Raw genomic sequence first — 24,846 nt, 5'->3', positions numbered from 1 at the left:
TTATGTTGTTTTTGATAAAACCTTTTTATTTTGACCTATTTATTGATGGATTCATATAATAATTTTTAAATTCCTTTAATAATCATTCTTCTAACTGGCCAATTAATAGAATGCTTTCTAACAACCTGTGGTACTCTGTATTGTAAAAACAGTTGACTGTGCATTCTGTCGAGGTTTCAGTTTCACTGGGATGCTGCTGGAAAAACGTGTTGCTAATTTCACGATTTATTTCGGTCACGTCACATTTACCTCCACTGTATTGGTTCGAAAGCAGAAATCTCACAGAAAAAAATAACAAGTAACAATAAAACTACCTGCAGCGCTACGTCCCATAGGGCTTGAGAAAATCTGCTTTCTTTAAATTCGAGCGAACCAACTCCTCGAGGCAGTGGCTCCCAACCTGGGAGTCGGGACGCTCACAAAGGGTCGAAAGACAAATCTGACGGGCCACTAGATGATTAAGAAAAATGCCTTTCATTCTAATGTCCACATTAAGGCTATAACCTGTGTTATACTGCCTCATTTTATGGGGTCACAGGCTAAAAAAGATTGGACACCACTGCTTTAAGGCATCCTTACAACGTACAGTAGAGCATACCCTATTATGAAAATGCATCTGTATACAATATCAGGCGCATATATTAGAGAATATAGACTATGAGAACAAATTAATTTTTTAAGATATAAGCACCGGATACTGTATGTAGACAAGCTTATGGAGATGTATTATCGTTTCACTGATGGGCCCAAAGAGGAAGTTTGAGCAGCTACAGTTTTGTTTGACATTTACTGCCTTTATTGTTTCCTTCTTCCTCCTTTCGGGGGGATATTTGGACCCTCTCTCCTGAGCACACAGAAAGAACTTTTCCCCAGAGGGTCTAGATTTCCCTCCTCAGTTCAGCCAGCATGTGAAGAGCAGGGCAGAGTAGTGAAAATACCATTAGCCAGTTTTATGAATAGTGCCATTTAAAAGGGATTGGTTTCGGTGAAGGCCTAATGATGCCACAGCGCTGGCGTCACAGAGAGAGGGGGAAAGAGGGAGCATTCTTTCCAGGCGCTGGAGCAGCACTTTCAGACTGGTAGACTGGAGTGAGGTGGTGTGGCAACTTTCCATTTCACGTACGTCACTCCTAACCCTAACCCGCCTAATGCCCAGTTGCTCTCCATGGCTCTGTCCAGTCACAACAGTGAAATTAAAGCCCAGATAAAGTTGGGAGCAACTCTCATCCCTCATTGAATTATATGTTTGTTTTTAATGTCTTCTTAAAATCATTCCACATGCTCCTGATGTGCTCCTTCATCAGCCCTGAAGCTATCAGACCTCTTCCGGCCATTGGAGAAGTAAAACAATAGAAAACCAGAGGCCGGAAAGGTTAAACAGAGGATCGCATAGTTCTCGAAGCTGTGTACCGCTGCCACAATTGTTCCAGAGGTTCCAGAGGTAATTTGTTTCTGCATGTCAGTGGTGTTTGTTTGTGTGTGTGTGTGTGTGTCTGTGTGTGTGTGTGTGTGTGTGTGCGTGTGTGTGTGTGTGTGTGTGTGTGTGTGTGTGTGTGTGTGTGTGTGTGTGTGTGTGTGTATGGCACACAGACACACACACACACGCACACACACACACACACACGGTGACTGGCATAGATGGGAAAGGAAATTTTAATCAGATGACTTCAAGTGAAAAGACAGACTTAAAGGGGTGCACCAGCGATTTAGTACTGCACTGCCACAAAGTTGGGAAACTTGCAAGACAAACATCGGACGCAAAAGGGACCAAACTGAAGCAGTAGTGAAAAGATGTCCTTTGTTTCAGCCCTTTGCCTCTCAGTCCTGTGCTATCTGAGTCAAGCTTCAAAAGCATTAAATCCTATATTTCCTATAACTCAGTAGTATCTTTTTTGAGGCCTTTCATTCCTGATAAATCTTTCAAAACCCACCCTTCAACTTTGTTCTTTATAATACAGCCCACAGTTTACAGTATAAGATAACTTAACTTAACTACCAGGTCCTACTAGTAGATAAATGTAGGTCCAGTGGAAGAAATCAAGATTATATTAAACCGGGGAGTTACAATTGGGCCTTTTACAGTACTTTTTGTAAATCCTGGCAACCAATGGGTTACAGTAGTGGGAAACAAAACTGAAGTTTGCTGAAAACGGCTTTAACGATGCTTATATTCTGCAGAACTTGTAAAGTAATAGTGGTATAAAAGTCACAGTTATTTCAAAAACTGCTGGAGTACGGTACGGTAGCGAAAAGGGGCTTTGGGGAAAAAAACTGAGAATTATTAGTTAGTTATTTTCGCTGACTTGACAACGGTCCTTCAGAGCCACAGAAAACATTAAAAAAACTGTTCACACAGGCCGAGCACTGCTCTTCAAGCTGTGTAAACTGAGCCTCACGTGCAGAACTGGCGGAGTTCCCTTTTTAATATAACGATATGATCACCGTCATGGAGATAATAGCTATCTCTGAGAAAAGTCACACGCTCGCTGATATGACTGTTATTTGTACCGGGTTCATCCGTGTTTGCTTTGCGGAGCCAGTTGAAGGGAAGTAACTGTCAGGGCAGTGAGCCTGCATCCTGCAGCCCAGCGCAGAGACCTCAGAGCTGTGTGGGTTACACTGGCAGAAGGCCGCTCATGAGAAGCCACTTCTGGCTCAGGCCAGTGGGGGATAGAGGGGAGGCAATGTGCCGCTCTATCCAGCTCACAACTTCCTGCTATTGAAGAGAGAACAGAGCAAATATTTTGGCTCCAACAATCAGTTGTTGGACGCGGTGAAACGTGAAAATCCCCCCCGTAAGCTGTAAGATAATGTATAATCTGCTTGTGCAGGGGAAATGCTGAAAAAAGCTTAGGTTTTCTTACTGCCACTGGTCACTCTGAGAAATGAAGGCCAGGTCAGTCAGAGCGGAGAGCCTGCCCTACTTTTACCAAGTTTGCACCACGTTAAAAAAAAAGACAACACTCTAAAGGGGACTGGCTGTGTTAATGTCTCCAGCCGTACTATTACCGAGCTGCATGGAAACACGCAGAGCCTCAGGTTTCAGAGCAGCCGCCGGAGTGAATGAACACCAGGACGCGCAGATGCTGCGGCTCGCAGAGCGGGTTGGGTTTGGCAGGGATGCGCCGAGTTTATGCTGCCATCTCGTGGGCAGTAAGGAAGCTGCAAGAAGCCGCCAGCCACTGTCACGACCTCCGGCGTCTGAGGCAGGACGATGGCCTCCCATCTTCGGCTTTTCTGCTGCGGTGTAACCACGCACAATGTCTCGGGGTCAGTCACATCAGTTTGCTCTGGGTGATTGTAATGACCAAACAATCAGATACAATTATGTGATAGAATAATTTAATCTTTTTTTTTCTCGTTTAGAAACAAGGAAATCTCTGAAGCATAATTGTATTGGAATTAATTTCTCTTCAAACTATAAAGATTCAAAGCTCTCCCTATTATTGCAGTATTGTATTGTTGTTTCTTAGCTTGTTTGTGTGTGTGTGTGTGTGTGTGTTTTGTTTTTTACATATTTGTTTTATGTGTTCTGTATGTTTTACATTCAAGTCTGCGTTCCCCTAGAGGACCATCAGTAACCGCCGTGTGTTAGTAATCTAACCCAATCAAGGTCTGGCAAAAGGTGATTAATGGCAGCGCAACCTTTAAACGCTGTGATCATAAAATAAAGGGTATCATATCAAGTGCTAAAATCAACAAACATAAACCTTTATCCTTTTTTGAAATGAGTATTTTATTGTTTTTATTTTTGTATAAAAAAAACTTTTTGTCCACTTTAGGCAACAGTTAGCATGAGAGTAGTTCTCACAGCTTTTAGATGAAGTCAAAACTTACCAGTCTCTTCAACAATCACGCACCCCATTCACACGGAGAAACACACAACCACGTAGTGTACTGGAGTTAATTTGATGCAGTGGTCCCAAACCTAAGTCTATTAGTGGAAAGCCAAGGACAAAAGCTCAACAATAGGCAGCTTGTAATCATCATCACTTCAAAGATGGTACTATTGCAAGGCAAAGTCAAGCGAACACAAAGGGCCACAATAAGTTCCACAGCCTCACGATAAGTATAGGAGACTGCTTTGTTAAAATCTGATGGATGAAAGCATCGTTTAATTAGGCTTGAAACCACTGCTTTGGTGCAACTCTTCAAGCAAGTTTATATTAAGACGATTGAAAAAAAAAAAAGGCAAAGAAAAGACATCAGACGTCTCATACACGGCAGCACATCCTGTGTTGGGCGGGCTGTCGCCAAAAGCAACAGCTGTAGTTTTAGGCAACAAAACAAAGGACCGATTTTGTGTAAGGAGAGTCGGCACACTTATGCAGGTCAGAGTAAATCAGACATAGCTTAAAAAAAAAAAAAAAAAAGACATTTAAAGACCAGAAATGTTATACGATTGCATTTACATACTCAGTGACAAAACGCCTCCTTCCATAATCGCCGTAATGATTTGCAGTGCAGTAGCTATTGCGTTCCTACAAGGCGCTCTCCAACACTTTGACCTCATCATCAACATCAGTCACCGAGAAACAGCTCCTTGAAATCATATTTCTCATGATGGTAGGGAGAGAAAGCAGTGAATTGTAAATCTGTAACATCAGCACCTTTCAGGAGTAAAATACGCATCCTCGCTCCTTTTTAGTAATACAGTACATACATATGTGCATGCACACTCAGATGCATACACACCTTTCTCTCTCACATAGACATATAAATGTAAAGTAGGCATACACATATATACCCAACACACTCACACACACACACACACACACATACAGATCGAATGTAAAATAAACAAATTCAGGTTATTGTCAATCAGTTCCATAAATTAGTAACATCACATCATTTCATATAACTACTTCCAGAAGCACAGGCTGTTGTTTTCTTTGACTCTTTAAATGCTGATTTCCTGGTATGAAATTTCACGTGACTCAGAATCATCCCTTCCTTTACAGAGCGACTCGCGACAAAAAAAAGGACTAGGAAAATCTATTCTGGCATTTCACCGTGACATGACAAGAGTGGCTACATGGCATTACAGTGTAGCGGTGTGAGATAACATTTCCTTTCACTCAAAAGAAAAAAACAAAACAACAAAAAAAGAACCAAAGACTGTGAGACCAACAGTATCTAATCCACAAAAGACACATTACTCCATGAAATAATATCATAGGCATTGCAACTACAGGTAAACTAGGTAAACTAGGTTGTTTTTTTTTTTGTTTGTTTGTTTGTTTGTTTGTTCTTTTTTGACGAATCGACTGCACCCGCGTGAGCAGCCCGAGGTGAGTGAGAGTATCTACTAAGGCCAGTGCCAGTCTGCTGCTCTGCGTTGCTTTTACCTTCACGTCTCGACGGAGGCGGAGCCACGACGCTCGCCGCCCTCAGTTCACAATGTGCATACAGATCAAAGAAGCAGCAACCTCGGCTCTGTCTTGCACATTGCAGATGCATATACAGTACACAGAAACAAGTATTTCCAGGATTATTAGGTCTATTTTTCAGCGGAGGATACTATCAGAGGCCTTCGTTTGGCTCGACCTACAGCACGTCGACTGTAATGGGAACTGAGCCAGTAAGTGTCTAGATACACCAGCTCCGTGCGCACGGCAAAACAACTGGTGTTAGTGTTGATAGTTTTATATACCACCAAACAAAAGGCTTATGTCAGCATTCACACATTGTGTTTTCGGTTTGCTGTGTTGGAAATGAACAAAGCACTACTTGCTGTACTTCTCATCGACAAATGACTCCTACACACGAGTGTTTTTATGTTTTTCTATTAAGGCCGCATTCAACCCCCCCCCCCCTCGACAGAATAACGTAAAATGTTGCCTTGTAACTGCATCCATGTCACTTCTGGAGAGTGATCTGTACGTGCTCTCAGCTTCTCCCCTCCCTCATGTATTGTAATACTCAAGCTCTTCCTCCACGTATCTCAATGAAAGTCACTACAAGAGATGGCAACCTTTAATCATTCTCAATGATAGCAATAATAAATGTGAAATGAGTAATTTATTCATCTTAGATGAAGCTATTGTGCAAAATATCTGCAGAGAAGCTAGAGTTAAACTTCAGGAGGCAGTGGATCCACTTCTTCCTCCAAACAGGGCTCCCTTTGGCACTGCTCTTCGGGGAGGCTCTGGTGACGACTCGAGGGCTTCTCCTCCACCACTGCCACACATTCCTCTGAGCACAGAATCACATTGGACAAAGACTTTCCCAAACTCTGCCTGCGGGTGATCTTTTCAGGCTTATCATCCTTCGACTCCTCCCCTCCTCGTTTCCCCTCCACGCACTCGCCTCCTTCTGTATCTTGTTCTCTCACCAAGCGCTGCTCCTGTTCAGCCTCCTCAACTCTGGGCAGGGTCTCAAAGGCTCCGGGCTCTATGGGACTGAGCTGATAGTAGAGCAGGGAAGTGGAGTCTCTGAGGATGTCAGAGGGGCTCTCCTCCTGGTTGTCAGTGATGCACAACACCGTGGCCCCGGTGGGGAATGGCCCCTGCAGGAGGACCTGCTCCACACCCGGCACCTCTGCCTGCTCGGGCAGGTCCCCTCCCAGTGCACCAGGCAGAAGGCAGAGAGGCTGCTCTGTGAGACCTCCAGCGCCCAGCTCCTGCTGCACCGCTTCCCCTTCGGCCTCCTCCCTCTCCCTCCTCTCCTGCTCCTCCGCGCTCTGCAGGTGCAACACAGCTGTCTCGTTCTCTCGCTCCAGTATGTCCTGCTCTGCCAGGAGATCCTGAACCTCCACAACTGTCTGCACCTCACTCTCCTCTAGCTCAGAGTCCAGGCCAGCGACAGAGGACAGGTCCGGGGAAGTAGGGCACGTGGAAGTGGGGGAGGACATTGGGTCAGATTCAGCATACTGGTCCCCAGTCCCCTGGATGAGCATCCTCCTCTTCTCCAGGTCCAGCTTCATGATGGTGTGCAGGTAGTGTGTTCTCACACGCAGAGGGTTGAACTCAATACGACCCGCTACGTTGCCACAGCCATCCCTGGAGCAGCCGCACGGGAAAGACATTCGATCCACCTGGGGAAGAACGCAGAGGTAACAATTAAGGTTTCGCTTTCATTTTATTTTAACAGGAAAGGGTAGAGGAAACACTTGGAATTCACTGAATAATCTGCACAAGTGTTATGAAGCTTAAAAGACAAAGACAGATGACACAGCACATGTTGAGACAAGGAGACCAAATTTCTTTTTTAAAATCACGGCAACCAAGACAATACCTGGTTACCGTGTAATACGCCAGGGTGAGACAGACTTAGGTGTGCTTTCTCACGACAGGTGAAAATATAACATATATTATAAAAAACAGAAAATAACACTCGAAGGGCCTTCAGAGAGCGCAGAGCTCCGCCAAGGTCAGTGTCAAATATGATGCACCAGACTTTTAGAAAAAAAAATCTAATTCATAATAAATGATCTGGATCTGCCCCAAAATTTAATGGGTTCTTGCCCGGCCCCTGCCCCATCCCTCCACCGAGCTCAGTGCAAATCGGTTCAGTACTTTCTGTGTAACCCTGCTGACAAACGAACAAACAACAGGACACGGGTGAAAACAGAACCTCCTTGGCAGAAGTATTAACAGATGGACCGACATCAACAACGCATGCAGCTTTTAATCTTACATACACTTTGCTTTTAAACAAATGTTGAACTTAAAATTTTACTGGAAATTAATGGTCCACATACATTCACACATACTACTAATTCGTAGCAATGTAAGGAACCCAGTCATGCAACAACTGCGATCCTTCACAGTCAACACAGATACACACACACACAAATGCACCAAGTGGTGAAAGGATTTTAATGTTGATCTGAGTACTATCTACAATACTATCTTGTCCGGAGGCGCTAGCAGTTTTATTTATAATCTTTCATTTCAATGAATCGAACTGAGATAAATGAGGTGTACAAAAAGATTACGGTTAAATAACTCACTCCCTGCATCAGTGCATTGATTTTAGGTTCTCCTGATTCACTGTGCTGATCGGATGCATTTCGACCTGAATGAAACCATCTGGCTGCAGGCCGCCGTCATATGGAAAAGCCTGAATATAATACCCACTAATGACGGCTTACATATTTCAACTCATTAAAATAGTACACTCCGTCATGACTACTCTGTGCATGCACAGACGGTCCTTTGGGTTGTTCTCTTCCAGAGGGGAAGCGCACACACACACAGGGGGTTTTAACAAAAGGAAGACAGAGAGAGTGACCATGTTAGAGTGCCGGCAAGTACAGTAAAACATCCAACTTTGCAAAAAACACACGCATTCTGTAAACCTGGCAAAACTCTAACGGCGTTCTGCAGGAGCATAATTTATCTAGGCAATCACGCTTTAAGGGGACAGGGTAATCTGATTTATCTTTTCAAACAATACGGATTGTCTCAGTGGAACTAACTGAATGTTTATTTCATGGATACACAATGCTGGCCCAGGCACGGAATCAAATCGTGATTTATACTTACATCGAATCAAGCCGTAATTAAGCAAAAATGTTTGCTTACAATGGAATGAATAGGCCTTTTCTAAAGCAGACATTTTGACTTGTCGCAGGAGGAAAAGCACCGGTGTTACTAATATACTCCCAGTAAGCTATGACAGTGTGACAGTGAGCCAGCATGAGACTGAAGCAGCTAGACGGAATTCAGCCATCATTAATTTCATTACGTACACTAGTGCTTTTCCTACCATGACAAGTCAAAGGCTTATGGGGAAATGAATGCTTACACGTATGACTTCAAATTAAAAATGATTTAAGTACGGAATACCACGCATTTTATCGAGCAGTGCATACTGACTCATTCGAGACTCAGCAAACTGCGCAGGGGCTCTCCTCTTTCTGCACATCCACGCAGACGAGCCGACCATCCTTACCTGGCACTTAATACCAGCCTGGCTGCAGCCGCAGTGCCGGGGGTCGCAGTACAAACGGCAGTCGCAGCCACACTCCTCCCGCGAGAGGCGGATGGCTCTGAGCTCAGCTTTCTCCCGCGCGTCTATGCGGGCGATGCCGGAGGCTCGCAGCAGGGCTCGTCGGCGCTTTGTGGGCAGTGGCTGAAGGAAGAAACAGTCGTCCACCTCCACCCCGTCCACGTCGAGGTCCTCGTCGGACACGTCCTCCAGAGTCAGCAGGTCGGCCTGAGCACACTCCACTGTGCCGTTCCTCGTCAGCTGCGGGGGACAGTTAGTGTGGGACTGTGAGCTGTGGACAATATGAGACTGATCCCCTGCTTCAAGTTCAAGTGGCTGACAAGATAAATCTGAGAGGTCGTGAGAGAATTAATCGAATGCAATGGAGAAAAAACAAAGCTACACACATTTCTATTAATTTTGTTTTTCTTTTTCTGATGAATATGGGAGAGTTTTACCTCTTTGAGCCAGTAAACAAAATCAAACCATTTGAGAAGTTTAGACAGGAACTCTCTCTTTCATGGAACTGCGAACAACTCAAGAGACAATGGCACGGGGCCCCAACAGGACAAAATGACCAGGGTCACGTAAAATCTTAAACTGAAGGGAAGATAAATGTAGTGCAGACTAGTACAATATTTCCCTGTAGAGGAGTATAAGTATTAAGTAGCATAAAATGGAAATACTTAAGTAAATTCCCCCAAATTTGATTTAAGTAGAATAGTTGAGTAAATGTACTTAGTTACTTTCCACCACTGCAAATGGAGCCATCATCTGCTTTGCAAGTGAGAATAAAAAAATTAGATGAGAAGTCTGAATTTACCTTCATCTTGCGGGCATTGAGCTTCTCCTGGCGCAGGTGCTGGCGTAACGTGTGCCGGTGGCTGCTCTCCTGCTCGCGTGCAAACTCGCCCAGCGTGTAGTGTCTGATGGAGGAGTGGTGACGGGCCATGCCCAGCGAGCTGCCCCCCTGGCTGGGCACGCTGGTGAAGCCCTGGCGCCGGGGGAAGTAGTACACCGTCACCACATCAAAACGCACGCGTTTCCCCCCCGGCGACGGCTTGTGCTGTCTGAGGATGGAGGTGGCTGGGGTGGGGGAGAAAGAGGAGAGATTTTGAACGTAATGTTGTACATGAGTAATGACCGAAAGTACTTTTTTCTAATGAAGTGTTTGAGTGGGTTTTAGGGTATATTGCCTTTAATGTGTGTCTTCTGTTGTTCCTTACGGGTAAATGCAGTGCTGGAAGGGGGGTTGAGGCTGTCACAGCTGTCAGCGCTGTCACTGCTGGAGATGTCATCGTCAGAGTCCTTAGGTGTAGAGAATGGAGAGCTGTTGTCCACCTCTTCATATCTTCGTTTGAGGCTGAGGGACGAACCTGCCTCCATGGAAACTTGGTGTCTGGCGGGCAGAGAGCAGCACACATCGAGCCACAGAGCAAAAAGTCGCCAGCAGAGAAAAAAGGGGCATTTTTGGAGGAAATTTGCATGATAAGAGGCAGAGTGGGCAACGTCTGTGCCACTGTGTAACATGTGTGCACTACGTTGGAGACAAATTGTTCTTCTTGTCAGTCAGAGAACTGGATTATTTGCACCGAATCGCCAACACAGAAACCAAAAGGTGATATCAGCTGTTTTGGTCTTTCATCTGTATTCCAGCTCCGTCATCCCCCCCCCCCTACACACACACACACACACACACACACACACACACACACACGAAAAATGAAATCCGACTTTGAAATCAAGTCTAGCAATGTCACCATGGCAACAAGGCAAGCAGGGTTTATGCGAACAGCCTTGAAGCAAATGATCTCTATGGTTTCACATTCTTTTTTTCTTTTTAAGTCTGCTATAAACAATGTGTGTGGGGGGGGGGGTCATTAAATAGGAGTGAATCTGAAAAGCTGTAGCTGATCAGTCACAAGGGCGGAAGAGGTCGAGCAAGGTGACTGGAAACAGCTCAATGGATGTGCTATGTATTACATTGTGTTTTGCCCCACAAGTCTGTGGTCAAAACTGCACCTCACAAAGTTCTGTATTTTCAAGACACAGTCCAAATAAATGACTATGCAAGACGATATTTCACTGAGACAGCGTGTCCACGTCCAAAACTTTACCTTAAGCTTATCATGATAGCACCGCCTACGGTGTGAATAACAGACGTCTACAGGTAATTACTAGTTTATTGTGCAACTCTACCTCTGCATGAGGCAAACTGTTACCCGGGCCTGGGCTTACATGTCACATGCTACCGACAGCAACACACTGGGTCCTCATTCCCAAAAACGGGATGGCTCCAAACGAGCCGCGATCCATTCAGGTTTTTTAAGTTCTCGGACAGAAAATCCAGCCCTTAAATGGGACTAATGTTCAACACAGCTACAACACTGAATACAGTGCAGTTGGTCTTTAAGCTAAACCAAGAGATGATGTCATATAGAGACAGATCCCGGAGCTGCTCTGTGGACAGTGAATAATCAAACAACTGCTGCAGCCGTAGTGATTTTACGAGGACATGAAGGCGCTTTCTGTCAAAAAAAAGTCCTAAAATCTGATGTAATATTCCAAAGATAAATCACAAGCCCAGTTGTGTCATCCATCAGTTCATGTCCTGGTGCTTAGGGAGATGCTGTGGGTTTTCTGGGATTTTGATGTTGCAGAGCAAAAAAAAAAAAAAAATCATAGATTCAGTTTTAATGTGGATTTTTTTTTTTTCCTTTATGGTGCTATTTGAGAATGAGGCCCTCAGCTGAAATGAACCCCCGGAGAGGCTGTGGCAAACAAGCGCAGGTCCCGACGGTTCACACGCAGATGCCGGCGTGGTTGGGGCATCAACGTGAACCATTTTCCCGACCGGGACTCAAATATAAACAGAGCGGACAGAGCGCAGGCTGAATTTGAACGGTGGGCTCGTTTTGTCTCGTGAAAATCAGAGTCACCCTCCTGTTCCTTTAAGGACTCAGCTGGACAGTGGCAGGCTACAGTGTGAAGACAATTGTGACTTCGTGGTATATTTACCTTCAGGGACATGCGGTGGGGACGAGGTATTTGTTGAACTGCGTGCATGCAGCAAGTGACCGGTTTGTGTTGGGGGAGGTTGGATGTTATCATTCTGACAGGGAAAGGCCCTCTCTCTCCCTCTCTCTCTCTCTCTCTCTCTCTCTCTCCCTCTCTCTCTCTCTCGCCAGTACACCAGCGCTCTTCATATTTTTTACACACACACACGCGCGCCCGCGCGCACACACACACACACACACACACACACACACACACACACACACACGCACAATGGCAAAACGCCCGGTAAATGAAATACTAAACCCTCTTACCTGGGGCAGAAACAGGGACCCTTATTCCAACCAACTCGTAGGTCGTTTCTCTTCCCAGGACGAGCTGCACATCAATCTTTTAACGCCCCGTGAGCTGGGTTTTTCGGGGTTTTTTTTTTTTTTTGGTGCCAAACCCGATCTGCCTGAGCCGAGGATCCGGACCGCAGCTGTGGAGCAATGCTAACCCAAACCGGTCGGGCTGAAGGCTCGCCTGATTGTCAATTTGCAACACTTATATCTGCCTGTACCGGGCTACTCGGGCTCCATGCTCATTGTTCTGCACACCGAGAGATCAGGCAGACAACAGCGGCTGTCTATTAGACCTGCCGGTTTTATTTAAATGTTGCATGCCCATCTATTTAAAGGACAGACGGCAGTGGGAGGCACGTCATAGGATTAGCTGCGATTTATTTCCCAACATTTTCGGTGCAGCATGAATAATGTAAACAGCCGAACGTCTTATCTTCCTGATGTAAGCCTTGAAACGCTCGCAATGGAGAAATCCGCTGACATCTGTGTCCGCGTATCCCCTTTTCTCGCCGGGGCGGGTTCGGTCGGCCGGGCTCACTTCGCCGCCTTCTCGCACGAACGCGACCACCGGCCTGGTTCGTCAAAATGTTGCGAATTTTCTCTCCCCGCTTCGCCCCGGCCCCGTTTGTTACAACGTAACAATGGAGGAAGAAATTCTTCCCTGTGGCCGTATATATACTTATTGTGACATCACAGGTATGCCCTGCGCCGAGGCATGCTGGGAAATGTAGTGGGTGTTTTTTTTTTTTTTTTGCTTTTTGCTTCTTTGTTCATATGAAACAGAAACAGACGAGGGATATTTTGACAGTGACACTACACGCTATACACGGACCTGCGCATGGGCCCGATCTCAATGTCCTGTATCCATCCGTTAGCTAGTCCGCTGATCTCGGTCGCTGGGGGAGGGAGGGGGTTGGTGGTGGTGGTGGGCGGCGGGGGTCAATCCCAGCTGACATTTGGCGAAAAAGGCGGGGTACACCCTGGACATGTCGTCAGTCTGGTACGAGGCCGGCACAACTACCTAGTCGGCAATTGAACCTACAGGCCGTATGGACTGTGGGAGGAAGCCTGGGTGCCCAGGGGAGGACGCGCGTACTCCACAGAGAAAGGCCCCGGCAGAGGAGGGGGCTCGAACCCGGAACCGTCTGGCCACCTTGATCATATGACATGACAGCTATTGTGTAGCTTCCATGGCAATAAAGATGACGCTCCCTGGAGGTAGTGATCCTCCACGTCCGGCCAACAAAGGGAAAGCTGTGTGTTAAATAATATTAATAAAATCACTCGTCACCTTTGAACACTTTTTTTGAGGGACTTAGGAAAATTAAGGATACAGTTTAACAAAAAAACAAAACAAAAAAAACAACGCATTTTTATTTTTGCAAAGATTATAAGGAGAGAAACAGATGGCAGCCGGTGCATGGGTAAGTATTTTAATAATGCTGATGAGATGGGGCAAAGATGGATATCTAAAATGTCAAGCTATCAATTTCATGTAAGCAGTACAACAGACTGAATATAAACTAGCCCTATCTTTTCACATGCAGCTCTGGTGTGCCCAACGACCCATTACATGTATTAGTATTTGGAAGTGGTAACATTCAAAAACATTGATGAAGAGATGTACGTAAGTTTAAAAAACAAAACAAAAACAAAAACAAAAAAACAGTATTTTAAAAAGTACTGCCAACGTAAAGCATGATTCACGATGAAAGCATCTTAAAACAATGATCGTCTTAAAAATAATGTTGGAAAATGGGCAAAAAAAAATGTGCTAAATATGCTGATAGGGACAGGAAGCACATGGACCGGAGACAGTTTGCTGGTGTGATCACAAACATAGACAGTGTTCCATCACCTTTCAAGACTCATAAGCAACAACCATGAGTGCCAGTATGCGCTCTACACTAACTATAGGGACCCTAAGTGTTTGGGAGCTAGGAAAAACGTGTCTTTTTTTTTTCAAACATAATACAAACCAGTGAAAGACTGAGATTGTTAGCTTTCAAAGGAATCGCAGAAGCACAGCTGGATTCCAGCAGTTTCCCTTAATGTCCTGATTGCTGATTTTGAAGCTTCTTGTGGTTATGTGAGCTATACCATGTCTCCTGCAGACTGGTATACGTGGATCCTGTAAAGTAACCTAGCATGAAGACGAGAAGTCATGCTGCACTTCACACTCAAAGTCAATTACTTTCAATGCAACTGTCTCCTCTTTTTTGCATTTTCGATTTTTTGTTTTTTTTTGGCTGTTTTTTTAAAGAGACAAGAGACAGAGCTTTGGCACACCAGATGCTCGGCAAACAAACAGCGATAGTAGCTGTGGTGCCGCTAATCCCTTTCATGAGACATAAGCAACAGAGGAAAATGCAACCACTTAAGGGAGGCAATGGCAGGGCAAGAAGGAGAACGTTACTTCACTGTGGTAACAGAGTCACTCCCTCAAAAGTAAGACAATAAGGTATAGTGAGGAGAGGGCCAGGTGCTTCAGTCACATGTTCCTCCTAGCAGCCTCGAGAGGTTTTCTGGGGCATCGCCACATATCCAAGAACAGCGAGGAGTATGAAGCTCTATAGGGGCTGACTGGATCTGGACTAAAGAAAGGCTATGCTATTCTCCTGCCCGGTATTCACTTCAAGATGATGTGGTAGCCATCATTTGTGTCATCTGGAAAGAGAAGGAAATCATGTCAGGGTAAGGTTTTATAAATAAACCTGCAATGATAAAGTTCATCGAGGCTCTGTGCCAAATATAGAAAAAATAAAAAATAAATCATCATCATTTATTAGTCACGCTCATATACCTTTCATTGTGTCCAAAACAAAACATACTTCATCCTGGAAGTTCTGAATCATCTGTTAAAAAGAGAGTTAATATTTAATGTGGAAGGGAAACAAGCTAAAGCTGTTTACTAGCGTGTAATGACGACTAGTCTATATTGGTCTCATCTCATCTGTGACATGATTTGAAAGTGCAGCCTTGGTAGAGACAGAGAGCAGGGGATTACAGACAAAAAAAACATTATCTTACCTCATCACTGACAAGCACATGGATGCCAGTGGGACCCTGTTTGAATATCTGGTTTATCTGTCGGGGTGAGATGTTGAAGAGCTGAGCGATTTTCTCTGTCAGCTCAGCAGCTGTAAGCTCTTCCAGGTAGATGGCGTGATATACTGCATCCAGACAGAAAAGCAGGCCCAGTCAACACTAGTCATTTTCCTACACAGTAAAATCTATACTTAATGTGTATGTGTCATGATTACTCTATAGTTTCTAGGAAAATCTTAACTATTTTAAACACTCTATGACTGTATTTTGTGCATTAATATACACTTTGTACAAAAATACAACGGCTACCACAGCAGAACGAAAAGAACAGTGCCGTAAGATACACTTGAACTTCCAAGAAATATTTCAACATTCGGTAAATATGCCTATTCACTTTCTAGTGCTACAGCAATGGCTGTGTATCACCAAGAATGTTGCCAAAACTTAAAAAAAAATTATTTTTTTTAAAAGTATTTGATGATTGCCAGTTTTGTAATTGTTATTACGATGCAATGATGCTGCGACTTTGTGACATGCCTAACACTGCCTCTGAACTGTTCTGACTGTCAAGCATCCTGTCCTGCATCTCCCTGCCTCATCAGTGAAGTGTAATTCAAAGATCACTTTATGCACTGTGCTAAGACAAACATGATCACGAACCACACAAACAAGGACTAACCAAAGAAAGTGTTGGCGGCAGCATCTCCGTTTTCATGTTTCGGTTGCTGTTCCCGTGCCTGCTGAGACTCCTGGCAAACGTAGATGGTTAGCCTTGGACGTACCACGCTAAAAACAGCATCCACACAGAGGAAATAACAAAATGTCCATAAATGTATGAAGCCCGTCTTGATATATTCGATAAACTGAGGGTTTTCAAGCAGGATTACATAAAAGAAGACGCACCGTCCCTTCAGTGCATTGAAGAGTCTTATACCATCTGCTGGCCCACATATCTGAATGACGTCCTCCCTGGTCAGCTTCAACAGGTCTGTCCCTGGTACACAGAAACAAGACCTTGCTTAAGTGCATAAAACCCCTCCCTCTACGCGTGAACCTAAATTAAAGGATAACAAGTTTGTTTTTGGATACCCAACAGTTTACATGTGCACCACATGTTCCTTGCGGAGGAACAGCCTGTTCACTTGACCTCTCCTCAGGGAGGTCACCCTACAAGGTCAGCTACGCAGTCCAAGGTGCTGGCAGTGATTCTGTGCCTATTTTAAGGACACTTTTGGAAAGTGGGTGCTTTATGTCTGCAGGGCTGAGGTGAGGTTTTTTTTTACTCTATGTCACCCTATATCCACTAAATCAAACCAGATTTACTTCCCTGTCCCCGCTTGCTTTTCTGGCATCAGTGGCACCAGCAGCTGTAAGTGACACTACACAAAAAATAAATGGGTGCGATTTGAATATTTTGCAACAATTCCGTATCCGCAAGCCATTTTACCTGAGAAGTTGGTGAACAGCCGACAGAAGGGAGAGAAGCGGTTTCTATGAAGCCACTGTTGTGCATCCTGTGGTGTTGCTGTGGGTAACAAATTCTGAGAAGAAAAAAAAAGAAAAGAAATAAGAACGTGGGTCAAAACACATAACTGTAAATGTCTCAAAGACTATCTAAGGCCGTGTTCAGACTCGGCATTAACATGCTTTTCGGGCGATCCGATCACAAGTGGACAGCTCTAAATACAGGTGTGAATGCACCCAAGACGGATTGAGGACACATTTTAGATCCGATCGCTCAGACCACATTCTGAGGTGATCTTGGCCACATATAGCCACATTCTTTTATGGATGTGAACACACATGCATCCTGGGCCGCATTGAAGGACCTCCTACTCAACTGACGTCCTCTGCGTAAGTGAATGTACTTACTGATTTGTAAACAAACACAAGTCATACAAATCGTGTAAGATGGCTTTTGTCCATGATGTGTGAAAATTTTAAAAGCCCATAGAAAGATATAACGACTGCATCAAACATCTTGGGCGATTTGGTTTGCTTGGAGCACGCCAAGGAATAGACCCAGTCTGTATTGTTTTGATTTCTTCTTCTCCTTCTTCTTCTTCTTTTAATTTCCAGCAGATTAGACACGGGAAAATGCATTGCTGCCTCCCGCCGGTTAAAAACAACAATGCATTTGGTCTTTGCAAAGTGAATTGTTGTACATGTTTATTTTCATACAGAGCGGGGAAGTGAGATCCAATCACAAGTTCACTGGAGACTGGAGACACGTGGAGACGCATTCCAATACCAGGTGTGAACCGACGTACTTAGAGCCGTCCACTCGTGATCGAATCACCCGAGACGCATGTTGATGTCAGGTATGAACAGGACCAAAGAGTGAGCTCACAAAGTTAAGTGTGAAATTACTGTTTGTTTGTTTTTTTACGGCTACTCCATTCTTTTTGTCCTAAGCTTTGAAAAACATATTCAAAACAAAAAGAAAGTGTACACACGCCAAAAAAATTTAAAACGACAATCAGATTTGACCAAGACTGAATCCCTTTCCTGCAAAATGTACAGGAACAAAAAAAACAATTTGTAAAAAGTCAATTTTAAAGACAGCTATTGAAATGGTATTCTGCATCAACTTGGTAGCACAGTAATTGTGCTCTCAACATACATTTGCGTGAAACTACTTATTTAACCTTTTTAACCTATTTAACCTTAATTTATTAGTGGATATAACTCATGCAAGAATTGAATTTGCACAGAGATTTATTCCTTTTTATTAAATTTTCTTAAGTTACGTCCCCCTACCTACCATTTCTCAATGGGTGTATGTGACTGACCGTAACATATCAGCTAGACAGCTGCCTAAATGTACAGCGTGTACAGAACTAAATATTCTGACATCATGTTTTAAGGTTAAATAACTGCAATGCAAAGAAAAGAGTTTCAGTGTCATGACCTTGTGTTTTTGAATTATTGTCATCAAATGCTTTCAATTCACACCGTGACGCAGGTTGAGCTGATTTGTCTTCAATTTATGTTTTCAAAGTGCGTTGGTGAATGTAATGGGAGGCAGACATTTAACACCTAGATGTCACCTTTGCATTCGTGAATATTAATACGCAGTGGTTCAGTGAGGCAGGAGGCAGGAGGCTGTCAGGCAATAATATAAATCCAGAATGAAAATGCACTTGTACTTACATCTGCTACCTGGACGACAGGTTCTGGCTGGTGGTTTGGAGATCCGTTTCTAAAAAAGGATGAAAATTTAAACATGTTAGAATCCAAGAAGAAGAGAAGAATCTAAACATCATGTGTGTTCCTCACTAACCAACAGCAAGCAACATTCATCATGAAGCACTGGTAGAAACTGTTAAAACGCTCGTACCCTTCTGCAACTGGGAAGCTGTTGTGAGTGCTGTTGAAGCCAGGAGATGGCGAGTTGTTGACGTATGTAACCTCAGGCCAGGGAGAGCACTGCAAAAGACCAACACTTTTGTCATTGTGGCATCTAAATAACCTCAGAAACACTTTTCTGCTGCGACCAGTTATAAGCTGCAGCTTCCCCTCACATTTATCCACACAGTTTGTGCTTTAGTCTGTTTGTGTGCCATTCACAATGTTATTTTCTAGCTTTACATCATTTTTTGGAATTTGAGCTAAAATGATAAGCTGATTAATCGATTAGGCGATAGGCAGAACATTAACTGGCAACTATTTTGATAGTGGATTCATCATTTGTTGTTTCTCAAGAAAACATGCCATACATTCTCTATAGCTTCTTCTATGTGAGGATGTGTTGCTTTTCTCTGTATTATATCAGTGTAAAATGAACATTTCTGGTTTTGGGCTGATGGTCAGACAAAACAAGGAATTTGAAGACACCACCTTGGGCTCTGGGAAACTGTAAAGAGCATTTTTTCAATTTTTTTTACATTAAAAAAAAACCCAACAATTAATTAATGATGAAAATAATTGTTAGTTGCGGCTCTAGGTGGAATTGGTATCAACATTTTGACTGCCCATCACAAACTGTTTTTGTTCTTATCCCAATTTTCCCATTTTTGGAAATAAGAATGTTCCTCACTTCACTGACCTTTTTTGTTAAAATCTTATGTTCTATTTTGAGGAGCCTTCTCTTCATCATATCATCATTTGTCTCTTTGAGTAATATGCTAACCTCTGTCAGGATTGTGGTTTCATAGGATGGCTGGTACTTTTCCTTTTCCTGGGGCGCCCTCTTCTCCATCTTCTCCCGGTCCGTCTTCTGCTTTCTGTCTGCACCTTTAGGCTGAAACCGGTCATGTGGGGGTCATTAAGGTCACAAACAACACCACCAGAGATCAGAACAACTAATTTGCATTTTGCATTTTAGTACATCATTTTTTTCCTTTCATTTTTGTTCTTTTTCTCTCAGTCCCCTCACCTTGAAGACTTTGACTTGGCAGGAGGCAGAGTGGAGGTGTTCTGTGTACTCTCCATTCTCATTCTCTTTAAAGGTGTCGATCTGGATGCGGAAAGGCACACCCTTTTCTCCCCCGTGCTTGCGCATGGTGAATTCTGTGCTGATGCAGTGAACCTAAAAAATGAAAGGAAGATAAAATTGAAATCTATGCAGAACTTATGTCTGGAATCAATGGATAAAAATATCTTTGCAAAATTGTTGTATTAGTAATTACTGCCTGCAGAATAACATTCACTTTACCTGCCATTTTGCAAAACAGAATAGATGAGTACACTACATGTTAACAAGCTTAGTGCTAGAATGCGAAAGTACTACAAATTGCCTGAGATTACTGCCATTGCTTTTCATGAATTAAAGTAATTCAGGAAAACAACAGTGTTGTTCGTCATGCTACCTGGATAAAAACTGAGGTTCTTTTTGATGGGTCCCAAAGGAACTCCACAGTGTTAAGCTGAGTAGGGTTAGCCCTGGGGTCGATTATGCCGACTGACATGGGGATATCTGCAAATGGATCAATGCAAAACAGGCTGTTATCAAAAGAGTTCTTAATGCACACCATCTTTTGCAAAATATCATCACCACCATCTTGTGCTTGAAGTTCAGCTGAACAGTCAAAATACTGAACTGATTTTATCTATAAAATTCTTGATCGATTCACAAGGCTGCACAGCGACATTCTTCCAACACAAAAATCCAATATAATAAAGAAGAACCAGAACTGTCTGGAAACTTAAAGTAGAATAGCCATTTTTTGTTCAGTGCTCACCCAGGTCAAGGATGCGATCCCCAGGCCGGTTCCAGCGCCAGCCTTCCAGCTGCTGGTGCTCTGTGTACTGTAGTCGTCGGTCATGAAACACCACACGAATAATGCTCTGAAATTCAGAGAAATTCATTTTTCAAGGATTCAAGGGAGACGTAAAGAATACTGGTTTTGCCTGGAAGACACTGACCTGTGCAAATATACCGTAATGTACACCAATGTCAGAATCTTACCTTCACCATTTTCCCAGTGATTTCCGGAAGTTCCCCAATTTTCCGATTGTCAAGCATTCTAATTTCATAGGACTGCCCTGTAATGACAAGTCCACATAGTGAATTGATGGATCTCAGTTCTTACCAGGCTGTCACAAGTCACCAAATATTCACAGTTGATATCCAACCTTTGCAGTCATACTAATCACAAAATGCAAAATTTTTACATCTTTCTTTGTTCTTTGTTTATTTCCACGGCAGGAGTCACAGAATAACTCACACTACAACACTCTCACGATACAGTATGTTGCCCATGGAAACGATGGCATGACTATAAAGCCACTTCTGCAATACCACATACACTGCGAGGTAATCATGATACAGTACAATCTCTTTGTAACAGAGAAGAATGTCTTTCACCTTTTCAACGTAAAACAGACATAAACTGACAACAGGCTGAGCTGCCAGAAAAGAATGTATCACTACAATGTTGCTAGTTTATCAAAAACATACCCTCACAGACCACACTGCAATATATTGCCATATTGATCTAATTCCCACTATCCAATTTGTCTATGAAGATTTGCAGTCATCCATTTGATAAAAAAATGTAGAAAGATCAATTGCAAATGCACTGGCTTTTAGTGGCTTTTGACTCAACATTTTTAGGTCTCAATAAATTTACACAAAGCGTGGCCGGGATCCCAATGCTGACCTTGGTTGAGGTAGGTGAGTGTTTCATCATGCAGTTTAACGGCTGGCGAGGTAGCTGCACACAGAACATACTGGAAGGGAAGGATCTTGTTGTCAGTGTCTGGAGGCAGGTTGGATTCCTCCTGCTTGAAAATGGGGAGGGCAAGTACATCACTGGAGAACAGAGACAAAAGAACGAAACTGTCAGTAAGATGCCAACGCCTGATCACCTCACTGTGAGATACAATTATTATTGCTTTTTCATTAAAAAAAAAAAAGGGGTACAGAAAATAAATATTGACATTTAATTGTAAAAACTGATTTTTTTTTCAACCTCATGATAAAAATAATGTTAAATCATGCGGAGAGTCTAACACTACCCACCATCACCAGACAACACCTGAAACAGCTTTGCAGTTCATTAATTATAATGGGGGTAATTTGGGCAACATCCATAAATACCAAGGTATCCAGTCAGTATATAATTTTTCCTCTCAACAAAACAATTTCAGGGAACAAGCAGGCACTTTGCAGCTTGTACAGTATCATATAACTGAGCATTTAACAAGCAAGAAAAGGGCACAAAAGAGAGTGATCTTTCTCCAGCAGAGCAAAATGCTTGAGTCAGCAAAAATTTAATGGATTTCACATCAATTTTCCTCATGGAAAACTGAGCAGAAACATCATAAATATCTATCTGGACTTTCAATTCTTGAATAAGATCTCACCAAATTAAATACCACAGAACTGTGTGCCGATATTTACACTCTGTGATTCAGGACTTTGCTGCATTGTGATAGGAAAGTCTAAGTCTCCAATCAGATTTCATCAAAGAGTATTCCTCATATGATTGTTACCAAGCAGTGTACTGCTTTGCAGTTCATCCGCATGTGGTGACTAATTTGCCCTTCTGCTATCTTTCAGCACAGGACTTCACATATCCATGTACAAATTCAAAGTGTTATGAGATTTCTCTGCTCAAACTGCACACTGGTGCAGACACAAAGCCGAGATGACAGAAAATGTGAAACACTGCACATTAATAAAGCTGATTTGAACAGAAAAGTCTGTTAAAAAAAAAAAAAAACAAATACCCTCATTTAAAATCCCTAACACATGAATGACCTCAGACTCCAAAAACATGTTCTGTGAATGATTTTGAGAGGGGATTTAACATTCAACTGTCTGAAAATAAAGAACACGAGAAACAAACTACAAAGTAAGATCAGACATAAAATCTAGGGTACAATTAAACATTAATTTTAAACCAAAGATATTGAGTTTACTATACTATGAAGACAGAAAAAGCAAGGGATTTTCAAATTTGAGCAACTGAAACCAGCTCATTTTTGGCATTTTTCTTCTGAAAAAATGTCTGAAAAACGTTTCATCAAAATAGTTGCCAATTAATTTAGTGTTAATCAGCTATTCGATTAATCAAATAACTGTTGATGCTCTAATATAATCAGACTGTTAAAAGCTCAGGGAGAAGTGAAAACATACACTGCTGATATTTAAGCTCAAGCAGATGATAGTTTCACTAAGTTTAGAAAGTGACAGCTGAAGGAGGCACCCCTTTGACAGTACCTTCACTGTCACTGGTTATATCAAAAATTCAGTCCCCAAATAAAACAAATATAGTGCATATGGTACATACAATAAAGTCACAAATCAGATGACATATTTAAGTAGCAATAACAACAGTACACTTAAGACAGGACACTCAACCCGTCCAAAAGTCGTACTGTACCTCATGCTGTATGCCCCAGCGCCAAGCTCCTGGCCAATGCCCGACAGACTGGCATCAAAGTCCTGGACCAGTCCGGACTCGATCACTTCATCTGTCAGGGGCAACTTCAGAGCCCACGCCATGGTGGCGGCGATGCGGTGATCTTTACGGAGTGCAGCTCCGGTTAAAACTTAAGCCAAGTCTTATACCTGTGTCCCACAACCTTCCGATCTTTAGTGGAGAAAGTGAAATAATAAGTTTATTATGATCGAGTGTGGCTCCAACTCTACACCTCGTTTAACATGTCAACATCTGAACGTTTAATCGAGGGAAATACAAACAAAAAACAAGGCAAAAGGATCAAATTAGCAGTGCGTGTAATTGTCGTTAACAGGTTATCATTCTGTGCAATGCAGAGCCTCTGAGGTTAACGGTAAGTTAACGGTAGTCTACACACACGTTGTATGCGACCGTGCACCGCAGAACTGCTGAGATTCAAAGAACCTGTGGTAAGCGAAAGTATTTTTAGACTTTGTTATTTTTTATTTCATTAGGTAATTCAATTAAAGACACAAAGCTTACCTCCAAGTGGAAAAAAGTGTAGCTACTTGCTAACACTGCCACAGTTTCGTGTCATCATGTCGCGCTCCTTCGTCGCACCACTAAAATAAACATGTCAAGCTAAACACTTAGCTAGCGACGTAGCCTACAGGCGAACTTAGCCAGTAGGATGCTAGCCCTTCTAAGCCTCCGTTATTGGGGATTCACGGGGACAAATTATTCCTGGTAGACATATCTTTAAATAGAAATGCATCAAAATTATCCCAGGTTCCTAAATATATGTAATATAATGTCTTGCTTTTGTTTGTTTATCTAGCCCTGTCAGGAAAAGGAGATACCGTAATTTCCGTTTGTCCTTCTTCTTCGCGTTGTTATGGCCGTTACTAGCGAATGAACCTTGGTGCTCATTACCGCCACCCTCCGTTTATGGCCGATAACACATGAGGTTGGGTTACCAGTTTTCCCAGTTTTGATTCATAGTAAACTCAACATTTAGGGTTTTTTTTTTTTAAATAAACAAAGAAATAAGCAATTTGAGTGTGTTAATATGTTGCCTTTTACTGTTCAGGGAAATAATGAAACTGTCATGTACAGTGAGGGTCAATAGGAGGTTGGCAGGAGGTTAATCCAGCCATGATTAGAAGTGATATTTCACTCGTAAAAAGAACCCGTTTTTTCAGTCTCCATTTTCGTGGAGGTCAGTAGTTACCATCAACTACAAACAATGCAAAGACTGAAAAAATATAATCAATACACAACGATAAGAAGTGATTAATAAAGACAGGGTTTATTTGATTTATCTGACAGAGAATTACAAAAAGCATCCAACTTTTGTTTTTCCCTTGTCTCACTAAGACCTGAACCTTTTCTGTGCTTTGCAGAGTCAAAAAATTAATAACTGATATCTTATTATTCTAATGTAGCTCTTCTTTTCTCTGTTGATATCTTAGTATAATAAACAATATTATATATATTGTCTTCCCATATTGAACATGAAGGTAAAACACGTTAAAGCAAGACCTTTGTAATATTAATTATTTTTATGGTTAAGCATACTGTATGTCCACTGCAATGTAGGCCTACTGTTACTCAAAAGGCAAATATGAGGTGGAACAAAAAATGCACCATTCAAC

At 42.8% G+C, this 24,846-nt stretch overlaps 2 protein-coding genes across 4 annotated transcripts; both read right to left on the bottom strand.

Moving 5' to 3' along the window:
• Window positions 1–3,749: 3,749 nt before the first annotated feature.
• csrnp2 (cysteine-serine-rich nuclear protein 2) lies at window positions 3,750–12,912 on the bottom strand. Of its 2 annotated transcripts, XM_040151707.1 has the most exons (5): window positions 12,264–12,912; window positions 10,161–10,333; window positions 9,758–10,020; window positions 8,899–9,195; window positions 3,750–7,036 (listed from the first exon to the last, which is right to left on the bottom strand). In XM_040151707.1, the coding sequence occupies exons 2-5, from the start codon at window positions 10,318–10,320 to the stop codon at window positions 6,074–6,076; spliced, it is 1,683 nt and encodes a 560-aa protein (XP_040007641.1). In that variant the 5' UTR covers window positions 10,321–10,333; window positions 12,264–12,912; the 3' UTR covers window positions 3,750–6,073. The 2 variants fall into 2 exon arrangements, with proteins under 2 accessions (XP_040007641.1, XP_040007640.1); XM_040151706.1 differs by lacking the exon at window positions 12,264–12,912 and having other exon boundaries at window positions 10,161–10,630.
• A 1,343-nt stretch (window positions 12,913–14,255) lies between these two features.
• tfcp2 (transcription factor CP2) lies at window positions 14,256–24,096 on the bottom strand. Of its 2 annotated transcripts, XM_040153651.1 has the most exons (16): window positions 23,735–24,096; window positions 23,174–23,383; window positions 21,446–21,597; window positions 20,752–20,828; window positions 20,525–20,630; window positions 20,153–20,259; window positions 19,720–19,872; window positions 19,474–19,584; window positions 18,682–18,770; window positions 18,495–18,543; window positions 16,789–16,882; window positions 16,245–16,335; window positions 16,021–16,127; window positions 15,324–15,466; window positions 15,097–15,148; window positions 14,256–14,960 (listed from the first exon to the last, which is right to left on the bottom strand). In XM_040153651.1, exons 2-16 carry the CDS (start codon window positions 23,293–23,295, stop codon window positions 14,923–14,925), a joined length of 1,491 nt encoding a protein of 496 aa, XP_040009585.1. In that variant the 5' UTR covers window positions 23,296–23,383; window positions 23,735–24,096; the 3' UTR covers window positions 14,256–14,922. The 2 variants fall into 2 exon arrangements, with proteins under 2 accessions (XP_040009585.1, XP_040009584.1); XM_040153650.1 differs by having other exon boundaries at window positions 16,021–16,335.
• Window positions 24,097–24,846: the final 750 nt, after the last annotated feature.

The sequence above is a fragment of the Xiphias gladius genome, chromosome 18 (assembly GCF_016859285.1).
Source record: "Xiphias gladius isolate SHS-SW01 ecotype Sanya breed wild chromosome 18, ASM1685928v1, whole genome shotgun sequence".
Taxonomy (NCBI): Eukaryota; Metazoa; Chordata; class Actinopteri; order Istiophoriformes; family Xiphiidae; genus Xiphias; species Xiphias gladius.
The sequence above is the reverse complement of the archived record's forward strand: the minus strand, read 5'-3'. Positions and strand labels throughout refer to the sequence as shown.